The sequence below is a fragment of the Eucyclogobius newberryi genome, unplaced genomic scaffold (genome assembly GCF_026437365.1).
Source record: "Eucyclogobius newberryi isolate DKJ021-1_F unplaced genomic scaffold, fEucNew1.0.hap1 SCAF_22, whole genome shotgun sequence".
Taxonomy (NCBI): Eukaryota; Metazoa; Chordata; class Actinopteri; order Gobiiformes; family Gobiidae; genus Eucyclogobius; species Eucyclogobius newberryi.
This window is the reverse complement of record NW_027315857.1, coordinates 22,069,035-22,079,981: the sequence shown is the minus strand read 5'-3', so window position 1 is coordinate 22,079,981 and position 10,947 is coordinate 22,069,035. Positions and strand designations below refer to the sequence as shown.

Below are 10,947 nucleotides of genomic sequence, written 5' to 3'. Positions count from 1 at the left end.
CTGCGTGGGGTCCAAAGACCTGCGTGAGGTCCAAGGACCTGCGTGAGGTCCAAGGACCTGCGTGAGGTCCAAGGACCTGCGTGAGGTCCAAGGACCTGCGTGAGGTCCAAGGACCTGCGTGGCTTGATTTTGCGTGATGCAGCATCAATCACGTTTTTAAAAACGGGCACAGGTTTCTTAGTTCCGGGAGGGAACATTAGCTTCTGCGGGCATGTCTCTTGGAAAAGTCTTTGTCCCGTAGCTTAGCGTTGCTCACACTAGCTAGGCCCGAGACCTTCTCCTCCCAAGGCCCGGGACCCTGGGAGACCCTGGATGGAGGGTCGAGCTTGGGGGGGGGGGCTTCAGCCAATCAGCATGCACGCTGGGGTCAGAGCTGATAAGGAGACGAGGTCTGGCTTTAGCCACAAGAGTTACACAAAAGGTAAAATTGTCCACAAAACAAGTTATGAAACAGTTAAAATGACATGTTAAACACGATATCACAATATGTACATGTAAAGTCATCTGGTGGACACATTTTTGCAATCTGATGATTGTCTATTAAAACCACTAAAACCGCAGAGTCTTTCAGCGTTTGTCTTGGAGAGAGCGTTACTCTCTGTGATCCAAAAGGAGTCATTTGATGAAAAGTTATTTTCAAAGTTCAGAGCGTCTCTGGTTGTTCGCTTTCACGTCTTCTGCTCTTGAGGGCCGTAAAACTCCACACAGCTGATAACACCTATAGCCCGCATTCCTGTCACCATGGCAACAGGGGGAGGACATCTGCATGTCCTACACATTGACTAAATCAATATATTGAACAATAAATAATTGACTAACATATTGACTAAATTAGGCCAAAACCTGGTCTAAACTAAATGAAGAATCAGTTAGAGATGATTTGAATCCCTTGAGACCTGTGAGTATTTGTGAGTGTATAAACGGACAAAAAATACAAATACTTTATTGCTAACAAGATATAAATAAAACATGTTTTCTGTGTTTGTCAGGACGACATGGGGGGCTCCTGGTGCCGGGCCCTCAGAGAGAGATGTCCCCAACCCAGAGGACTGCTCAACCTGACCATCACTAAAGGTACCATTCTGGTTTAGTCCTGGTTTAGTCCTGGTTTAGTCCTGGTTTAGTCCTGGTTTAGTCCTGGTTTAGTCCTGATCTGAATCCTGGTTTAGTCCTGGTTTAGTCCTGGTTTAGTCCTGATCTGAATCCTGGTTTAGTCCTGGTTTAGTCCTGGTTTAGTCCTGAGCTGAATCCTGGTTTAGTCCTGGTTTAGTCCTGATCTGAATCCTGGTTTAGTCCTGGTTTAGTCCTGATCTGAATCCTGGTTTAGGTGGCTCTGGGTTGTGACTCCTCCTCTCAATCCTTGGAAAGAGGGGTGAGACAGGGATGCGTTTGGTCCCCCTTGTTGTTCTTGGAAGCAGATATCAGTGGGATCAGTAAATCACTCGCTCCCGGGGAAAAGAATACATCAATTGAATCATGGAGACTAGATCACTTTTTGGGGAAGAATATTCATTTTGACTGTTGAGTCAAATTATTTAGTCCTGGTCTAACTCTGGTTCTGTCCAGTTTTAGTCTTGGTCTAATCCTGGTTCTGTCCTGGTCTTGTCCTGGTCTAACCCTGATCCTGTCCTGGTCTCGTCCTGGTATCGTCCCGGTCCCGTCCTGGTCCCGTCCTGGTCCCGTCCTGGTCTCGTCCTGGTCTAACCCTGGTCCCGTCCTGGTCCCGTCCTGGTCTCGTCCTGGTCTAACCCTGGTCCCGTTCTGGTCTCGTCCTGGTCTGGTCCTGGTCTAACCTCGGTCCTGTCCTGGTCTGGTCCTGGTCTAAACTGGGTCCCGTCCTGGTCTTGTCCTGGTCTCGTCCTGGTCTAACCCCGGTCCTGTCCCTGTCTCGTCCTGGTCTTGTCCTGGTCTTGTCCTGGTCTTGTCCTGGTCTCATCCTGGTCTAACCCCAGTCCCGTCCTGGTCTTGTTCTGGTCTCATCCTGGTCTAACCCCGGTTCTGTCCTGGTCCTGTCCTGGTCTCGTCCTGGTCCAACCCCGGTCCCGTCCTGGTCCTGTCCTGGTCTCGTCCTGGTCTAACCTCGGTCTTGTCCTGGTCCCGTCCTGGTCTCGTCCTGGTCTAACCCTGGTGCCGTCCTGGTCTCGTCCTGGTCTCGTCCTGGTCTAACCTCGGTCCTGTCCTGGTCTGGTCCTGGTCTAACCTGGGTCCCGTCCTGGTCTTGTCCTGGTCTCGTCCTGGTCTAACCCCGGTCCTGTCCCTGTCTCGTCCTGGTCTCGTCCTGGTCTAACCCCGGTCCCGTCTTGGTCTTGTCCTGGTCTCGTCCTGGTCTAACCCCGGTCCCGTCCCTGTCTCGTCCTGGTCTCGTCCTGGTCTCGTCCTGGTCTAACCTCGGTCTCGTCCTGGTCTCGTCCCTGTCTCACAGCCTGCCTCTTCGCCCTGCTGTTCGGTCTGGTCTGGTCCATCACTGGCTCCGAGTGTCTGCCCGGGGGGAACCTCTTTGGTCTGGTCGTGCTCTTCATCTGCGCCGTTCTGGCCGGGAAACTCATGGGCCTGGTCCAGTTCCCGACCCTGCCCCCCTTCCCCCCACTGCTCGGTAAATTCCTCAGACCTGGTTTAGTCCTGGTTTAGTCCTGGTGTAGTCCTGGTTTAGTCCTGGTGTAGTCCTGGTTTAGTCCTGGTTTAGTCCTCATTTAGTCCTGGTTTAGTCCTGGTGTAGTCCTGGTTTAGTCCTGGTGTAGTCCTGGTTTAGTCCTTGTGTAGTCCTGGTTTAGTCCTGGTGTAGTCCTGGTTTAGTCCTTGTGTAGTCCTGGTTTAGTCCTGGTTTAGTCCTGGTGTAGTCCTGGTTTAGTCCTGGTGTAGTCCTGGTTTAGTCCTTGTGTAGTCCTGGTTTAGTCCTGGTGTAGTCCTGGTTTAGTCCTCATTTAGTCCTGGTTTAGTCCTGGTTTAGTCCTCATTTAGTCCTGGTTTAGTCCTGGTGTAGTCCTGGTTTAGTCCTTGTGTAGTCCTGGTTTAGTCCTGGTGTAGTCCTGGTTTAGTCCTCATTTAGTCCTGGTTTAGTCCTGGTTTAGTCCTCATTTAGTCCTGGTGTAGTCCTGGTTTAGTCCTGGTTTAGTCCTGGTGTGTTCCTGGTTTAGTCCTGGTGTAGTCCTGGTTTAGTCCTGGTTTAGTCCTGGTTTAGTCCTGGTGTAGTCCTGGTTTAGTCCTGGTTTACTCCTGGTGTGTTCCTGGTTTAGTCCTGGTGTAGTCCTGGTTTAGTCCTGGTGTAGTCCTGGTTTAGTCCTGGTTTAGTCGTGGTGTAGTCCTGGTTTAGTCCTGGTGTAGTCCTGGTTTAGTCCTGGTTTAGTCCTGGTGTGTTCCTGGTTTAGTCCTGGTGTAGTCCTGGTTTAGTCCTGGTTTAGTCCTGGTGTAGTCCTCATTTAGTCCTGGTTTAGTCCTGGTGTAGTCCTGGTTTAGTCCTGGTGTAGTCCTTGGTTTAGTTCTGCTTTGTGTTTAACACTTACTGGTTTAATAATTATCTCTGTTTCAGTCCAGTTTTAGTCTCAATTAGTCTTGGTTTTGTCTTGGTTTATCTTAAATTAATCGCTCAAGGTTTAGTGCTGGTTTAGTCGTTTAACAGGCCTTGATTTAGTTCTACGTTGGTTCTGATTTAGTCTTATTTTAAGAGTGAGTTTAAATATAGTTATCCTGGTTTGATAGTTGTTTAACTTTTCTTATGTCTTATTTATACTGGGTTTAATAATCCTTTAGAACATGTGTTAAGTTTGGTTGGTTTATTGGCACTTCCTGATTCAGTCGAAGGTTTAGTCCAAGTTTAGTCCCGTTTTATCCCGTTTCAGGCCTAAATTTAGTCCTAGTTTGGTCCCGATTTAGTAGGATTGGTTTCACCCTAATTTGTCCTGGTTTAGTCCTTTTCCCAGCCTGACTTTAGACCCGTTTGGCCCTGCATAGTCCTGGTTTAGTCCTGGTTTAGTCCTGGTTTAGTCCTGATGGTGTGTGTTTCAGGGATGCTTTTGGCAGGCCTGCTTCTGAGGAACGTCCCGTACATCTCAGACGCGGTCTACATCGACCCTCGCTGGTCCTCCGCTCTCAGGAACATCGCCCTGGCCATAATCCTGACCAGAGCCGGACTCGGACTCAACCCACAGGTCAGGACTCCGCCCCCTCTGCTCCGTCAGCCCCTCCCCTCTGCTCCATCTGACCCTCCCCTCTGCTCCCTCAGCCCCTCCCCTCTGCGCCGTCAGCCCCTCCCCTCTGCTCCCTCTGACCCTCCCCTCTGCTCCGTTTGCCCCTCCCCTCTGCTCCCTCAGCCCCTCCCCTCTGCTCCGTTAGCCCCTCCCCTCTGCTTCATCTGACCCTCCCCTCTGCTCCCTCAGCCCCTCCCCTCTGCTCCGTTAGCCCCTCCCCTCTGCTCCCTCTGACCCTCCCCTCTGCTCCGTTAGCCCCTCCCCTCTGCTCCCTCTGACCCTCCCCTCTGCTCCGTCAGCCCCTCCCCTCTGCTCCGTCAGCCCCTCCCCTCTGCTCCCTCTGACCCTCCCCTCTGCTCCGTTAGCCCCTCCCCTCTGCTCCGTTAGCCCCTCCCCTCTGCTCCGTTAGCTCCTCCCCTCTGCTCCGTTAGCTCCTCCCCTCTGCTCCGTTAGCCCCTCCCCTCTGCATCACTGCCTCGGTTTATGCCATAATTTCTTGTTAATGTGGTGGTTTTTCATGTTTTTTTCTGTGCGCCGTGAGCTTTTCCCAACGTGTTTTTTAACTACAAACGGCAAATAAAGCAAAAAGGCGTAAACGTTGTGCCCGTCCTCAGGCGTTGGTGCGTCTGAAGGCCGTGTGCGTCCGTTTGGCGGTCGGTCCGTGTCTGGTTGAAGCTAGTGTCGTCGCCATCGTCTCTCATTTCCTGTTGAAGCTGCCCTGGGTTTGGGGCTTCATCCTGGGGTAAAAACAGCAACACTGCCACCTGCACTCACAGTGGACACCAGAGGAACTGCAGCCTTCAATACGCTGCAACTTTTGTAATCAAGTTGTTATCTGTAAGGGCCATACATTAACTTAATGTACTCTTGGAATATAAACTTGATGATAGAAAAAGTGCGTATTTAATATTTTTTTGTGATTTTACAATAATAAAACAGAGCAGTAAAACAGTAAAACATTTTTGATTATTATTTTACGTACACAGACATAGAAGAAAAGAACACAACTTGAGAGCAATACATAAATAAAATAAATAAAATAAATAAAATAAATAAAATAAATAAAATAAATAAAATAAATAAAAATAATAATAATAATAATAATATATATAAATAAATATATAACAAATTTAAATATTAATAAAATAATGGTACAGTACAACAAAACATACTGACTGATAAAACTATATTTAATCTGAGCACTACTGTACTGAACACATAACAATGTGCAGAAAATTCTATTCTATTTCAATGTCAAGATATCTAAGTTTGTTTTTTTTAATTGTAAATTGAATATAAATACTTGGTTAAAGGTAGTACACAGTAAAGCAGTATTTCTCTGGCGCAGGTTTGTCTTGGCCGCTGTGTCTCCGGCCGTGGTGGTGCCATCCATGTTGCTGCTGCAGAGAGAAGGCTACGGCGTCGACAAGGTGATGATTACATGATAACAACTCTACAATACATAACTTTATTTGCACTGCGCTCATAACGGCGGTGATAGCGACTGATTTATAGCCAAGGCTCCTCTATTGCCATTCAATCTCAAGGGCAATTGTTACGGCAGTTTCCTGTAAACAATGATCAAGTAAAGAGTAACCAGGCAATAACTTGAAGCAGAAACAAAGTCTCTCGGTCTCTCTCAAAAGGTGGAAGTTTATTCACGTGCACAGTGGATAAACATCCTCTCTCACCCTATGACAAGGTCGTTCTGTCTCTACCTAACTTTACAATTACAAAGTACACCTTTTATAGGTGGTAACAAACATAACATAATCACAACCCAAATCAGCTCAAAAAGAGATAGACCAGACTATCACGTCTGTGACGGTTCCAGCCATCTCTTCAGAGGTTTAATCAAAGACCATTTCCACACTGAATCAGGTCCTGACGCATTAATTGATGATTAAGAGGCGTCGGACAGTAGATATTCAGTATAATCAGGACCTCATATTCTTATCCCATCTGCACACAGGAGAACAACACAGATATTAATTCCGTGACATGTCATGGCCTAAAACAACATCAGAATGACATGACAAGACCCATTTTCTCCCATTACACAATTTTACGATCTTCCCGACAGATAATTCAGCTCGATGTCAACAACTCATCTCGTAAACACATTTTTAAATAAGTATATTAATAAAACTTAACTTCAAACTGCTGTCCGTTTTCATGCGGTGCCTAGTTTAACCCGGAGCACGAGAAATGAATGAGAATGCAGCTCCCTCTAGTGAGCAAGCAAGGAAGTGTTTCATGACAGGTTGAACTGCTCGTATTATAACTGATCCAACGTATTGTTTGACTAACAAAAATTCACAAGAAAAGCAAAAATAATGTTTAAAAAAATGGTTTCTTGTAAGTAAATTGGCCAAACTTTTAGATAGAAGTCTGAGTGTGGCGTCATCAGTATTAGAAGTAGTTTTTAGAACGTTTTTTGATTCATTCGTGGTCATTTTGTAAAATAAATAAAGCATTCAATACACACAAATACAATAAAATGTAAATGAGGCTTTACAACTCAATTTTCACCATCATCTTTGTCTCTGTGTGTATTTACAACAACTGTTCCATCGAATAAAGTTCAAATGAGAAAATCCCTTCACATTCGCGCCTCAGTGTAACACGTGAAACCAACATTTTCAGGGAATCCCGACTCTGCTGATGGCGGCCGGCAGCTTCGACGACATCTTGGCCATCACCGGGTTCTCCACCTGCCTCGGCATCGCCTTCTCCACAGGTTTGGAGCTCCTTTAGCATTTTTTGCAGATAAAAAACTGAAATCGGAAATGAACCTTGCTCCATCGACTACACGGCGTCATTTTGTCCTCACTCGAGTTGTTCAAATGCTACCAATAACTATTTAAATGTCGGTTTGATATTGTTTTAAGCCACTTTGTTTGTTTCAGGCTCCACGTGGATGAATGTATTAAAGGGTCTCCTGGAGGTGGTCGGAGGGGTCCTGGCGGGTCTCTTGGTCGGTGTGTTCCTCTGCCTGTTTCCCAGCTCTGACCAGGTCTGTATTAATCTGCTTCGACTTTAAAAAGTGACACGTATTAAGCCAAATGCACTGTTTTTTGAGATTTTGACCACGCTATAACGTCGTTCCCTCGTCAAAAACACGCCTGGAGTCGTGTTTAGCGTCGTTTGCGCTCATTTCGTCAATCCCGTTCACGAGGTTCTCTCCCTCTGAGTCTCTGGGCAAAAAAACACTTTGTTTCAAATTTCCCAGAGTTGTGATGTCAGAAGTAGATCGCTGAAGGTTTCCTGAACTTCTAAGTCCACAAATCATTGCCCGACTCGTTCTGAGCATTTCTGCCGTCAAATCTGTTTCATTACAACTGCGTGCGTACATCGGCGTGTCGAGGCAAGCTAGCTTTTGTCCATTTCCTCACGGCGATTCCCTTTTCCCGCCAGAAAACACCCCATCCCGATGAGTGAATGGCAGAGTGAATGTGGTGTGAATGAGATGGCTGCCACATTTTTCCGTAAATCAGAGGTTCGTGAGCGTGGATGGACAGATTTAATCCTAATTTAGTGGTTTTAGTCTTGTCGTCTCCTGGTGTAGACGCTGTCCTCTGCCTTCAGGAGGACCTAACTTGGACCAGGACGCTGCTGCTCCTCGGACTCTCCGTCTTTTCTGTCTTTCTGTCCCACGTCGTCGGCTTCGCGGGAGCCGGAGGCCTGTGTGTCCTGGTGCTGTCCTTCGTAGCCGCCTTGGGCTGGAGGGTCAATAAAGTAAGTCCCTGCCCTAGTCCTGGTTTAGTCCGTGCTCAGACCTGGTTTAGTCCGTGCTCAGACCTGGTTTAGTCTTGGTTGAGTCGTGATTTGGTCTGCTCTGTGGCCCCTCCCCCGCAGGCTCCTGTGGCAGTGGTGGTGGGTCGATCCTGGGACGTTTTTCAGCCGCTACTGTTCGGTCTGATCGGAACCGAGATCACCGTCAGCACCCTGAACCCCAGCACTGTAGGTAAGGAAAAAGAAACAACAATACTACTGCTGCAACACAACGACGATACACTCCAACGACTGCTACTTCAGCCAGGACTAAAACCTTTACTTGTACTCGTTCTTCACAGTACCGTTCATGCCTTTCCGATGGACACAACTGTGCGTCTGTCATTGTCATATCTCTGTATTAAACGCTATTTCAGGGGAGTAACATGCATGTCGTCCCCCTTTTTTTGCAAACGCACGAAAACCCACCACGAGTACGACTCTTTCCCTCAGAGCTTTATTCGACGGTTTAACAGCATTTGTCCGCAACGCTTCTTGTTCTTGACTGAATGTAACGGGAAGCTCAAGGAAGCGGACTCAAACACGCACTGGAAGCAGTTGGATAGACTTTACGCGTACAGTAATACAAAGAAACAACTGAAGCCAAGACTGGTAAAACGTCAAAATGAACGGCTCAAAAGGACTGAAATGCAGATAAAAATGAACAGGTTTAATAAGAAGGAGGGGTTTATATATTCAGGGGGAGGAGTGGAGACAATAAGACAACAGGTGGGACACATTAGGGAGGGTCATGTGATCAAATGAGGCGGGAAACAACAGACAGGAACAGGAAGTTGGTCTGTACTTTTTTTTTGTTATTGTTTTTTATCTTTATGTATATATAATGTTTGTGTTTTTTCTTTGTTTTTCTTTGATTATAAAAAAATTTAAAAATGAAAACAATGAAAAATTTGAATAATATGAATAATTTGAAAAAATTAAAACATTTAAATAAATTCAAAAATTTAAATATTAAAATTAAAATTAAAAAAATATATATATATATATATCACATTTCCATTATATATGAATACTTCAACGCAAATGAAAAAATAAATGAAAAAGGAAGGTGCTGAGACAAATATGAGAACCAAAATAAAACTGGATGAAGTTGATGCGCTGGACGTGACACTAAAGTAACAACAATTGGATTTCATACCTCGAATGCAGCATTTTTATCTAAAAACAGAGATAAATCCAAATTCGTTGCATGCTGCTGATGTTGACCCGCTGCCGTCCCTCAGGTTTGGGCGTGGCCTGCCTCTTCATCGGCCTGTCCATCCGCGTCCTCGTCACCTTCCTCCTCGTCCACTTCGGAGGGTTCAGCCTGAAGGAGAAGCTCTTCATCGCCGTGGCCTGGCTCCCCAAAGCCACGGTTCAGGTGGGACGTTTGTGGCCCCTCCCCCCTGGCGACCGTGCATGCATGTGATTTGTTGACCTTCTCGTGGTCGTTCCGCAGGCCGCCATCGGCTCCAAGGCTCTGGACATGGCGCGGGAGGACGGGGACGAGGTTCTGGTGAAGTACGGTCTGGACGTGCTGACGCTGGCCGTGCTGGCGATCCTCATCACGGCTCCCATCGGCGCTTTGGGGATCGGGCTTTCGGGGCCGCGCCTCCTCCAGCCGCAGGTCAAAGGTCAGTGTAAAGGACGTGCGCGTTATCGCTGGTTTGACTGCAAATAATGACAAAAAAAATGGAGGACGCAAACTTCACAGACGATCGAGGACCGAACGGACAGTGACAGACATCAGACAAATGGAAAATATTTACTTCATTTGGAAATATCATTTCTATTTAACACAAAAAAAAATCTAAAAAATTCAATTTTTTGGGATTTTTATTAATTTTCAATGTTTTTAGATGCAAAAGGTGTTGTTTTGAGCTCGATCGGACAAAAAACCTCGGACATGTACAATTTTGAAAAAAAAAAAGTCAAACGTGGCGGCGCCACTTTGATTCGACATGGCTGACTTCCTGTTTATCATAGAGCGATGCTGCCAGGTGCGTTTTACTCCTCAAAGGTCAGAGGTCAAAGGTAGCTCTATCACTGTTCCAAGTTTCATGTGCCTAGGCCAAAGATCAATCGTTTCATGTTTTTTCTTTTTAGAACTAGTCGGCACTGTGGCGACGGGCGTTCGAGCCGATCGCGTCTATGTCCCCATGTGTGACCTATGACCCCATGTGTGACCTATGACCCCATGTGTGACATTCATCAATGTTCAGGGGGTCAAAAATACTTTTACGCAAGAATGCAGACACTCGCAATGGCTTCAGCCATTGCACATTATCTATTTTTTTTATGTTCTGTTATTTAAAAAAATAAAATAATAATAATTCAACAACAGCGCCCCCTGTATGTGCGGATGTGTGGTACTTCTACAGAACTAACGGCAGAATTGTCTTTAGTTTCAGGGGAGCCAGAGACCGGACCGGCCTCTCCCGACTCCAACAACGTCTCGGAGAAGGACTGCCGGACCATCGAGAGCAAGTTGTGAACCAGAAACACCAATCGTTTCACTTTGATTTAGCGTGAAACTGTAGAAATAACGTGTCATTTGTATACCACAGACAGTTGGTATTTAGATTTACGCAGCGATATTGACTTTCCTAGACAAAAGAATAGGCTCAATTGTACATAAGCTCGGAGCTCGACGGTCTTTATTTATTTTTTACCTTTTGTATTTTTATTTAAGAGTTGGGCTTTTATGGAACGCATGTTAACTGTTAAATAATAAAAGAATATATGTAAATAAAGGGCTAAAAATATTATCCATTGCTATTAACATTATCTTCCTGGTGCGACATGTTTGTATTTTTATTACAAACTTTTTTATTATAGAAATAACTGCAGATGCTTTACTCATTTATTGCTTTTAACTGATTTTTAACATGGTTTGTATTGTATTTGTGTCACTATAAAGAACATTATCATTTATTCACATCTCCAGCTTATTCAAATAAACCACATTAATGTCTGAAAAGTCAATATG

General features: G+C 45.8%; 1 protein-coding gene across 1 annotated transcript; it reads left to right on the top strand.

Moving 5' to 3' along the window:
- The first annotated feature begins 995 nt into the window (after window positions 1-995).
- LOC140372075 (sodium/hydrogen exchanger 9B2) lies at window positions 996-10,561 on the top strand. Its single transcript, XM_072459354.1, has 12 exons — window positions 996-1,074; window positions 2,423-2,593; window positions 4,003-4,145; window positions 4,799-4,926; window positions 5,533-5,614; window positions 6,831-6,924; window positions 7,094-7,200; window positions 7,773-7,922; window positions 8,043-8,151; window positions 9,203-9,339; window positions 9,418-9,592; window positions 10,364-10,561. The coding sequence occupies exons 1-12, from the start codon at window positions 996-998 to the stop codon at window positions 10,450-10,452; spliced, it is 1,464 nt and encodes a 487-aa protein (XP_072315455.1). The 3' UTR covers window positions 10,453-10,561.
- Window positions 10,562-10,947: the final 386 nt, after the last annotated feature.

Bases quoted from the DNA above. Each gene is read 5' to 3' on its own strand.
- LOC140372075 (XM_072459354.1), top strand. From the start codon at position 996: ATGGGGGGCTCCTGGTGCCGGGCCCTCAGAGAGAGATGTCCCCAACCC. The intron at 5,615-6,830 runs GTGATGATTACA...CAACATTTTCAG, and splicing joins AAGGCTACGGCGTCGACAAG to GGAATCCCGACTCTGCTGAT. The intron at 6,925-7,093 runs GTTTGGAGCTCC...TGTTTGTTTCAG, and splicing joins CGGCATCGCCTTCTCCACAG to GCTCCACGTGGATGAATGTA.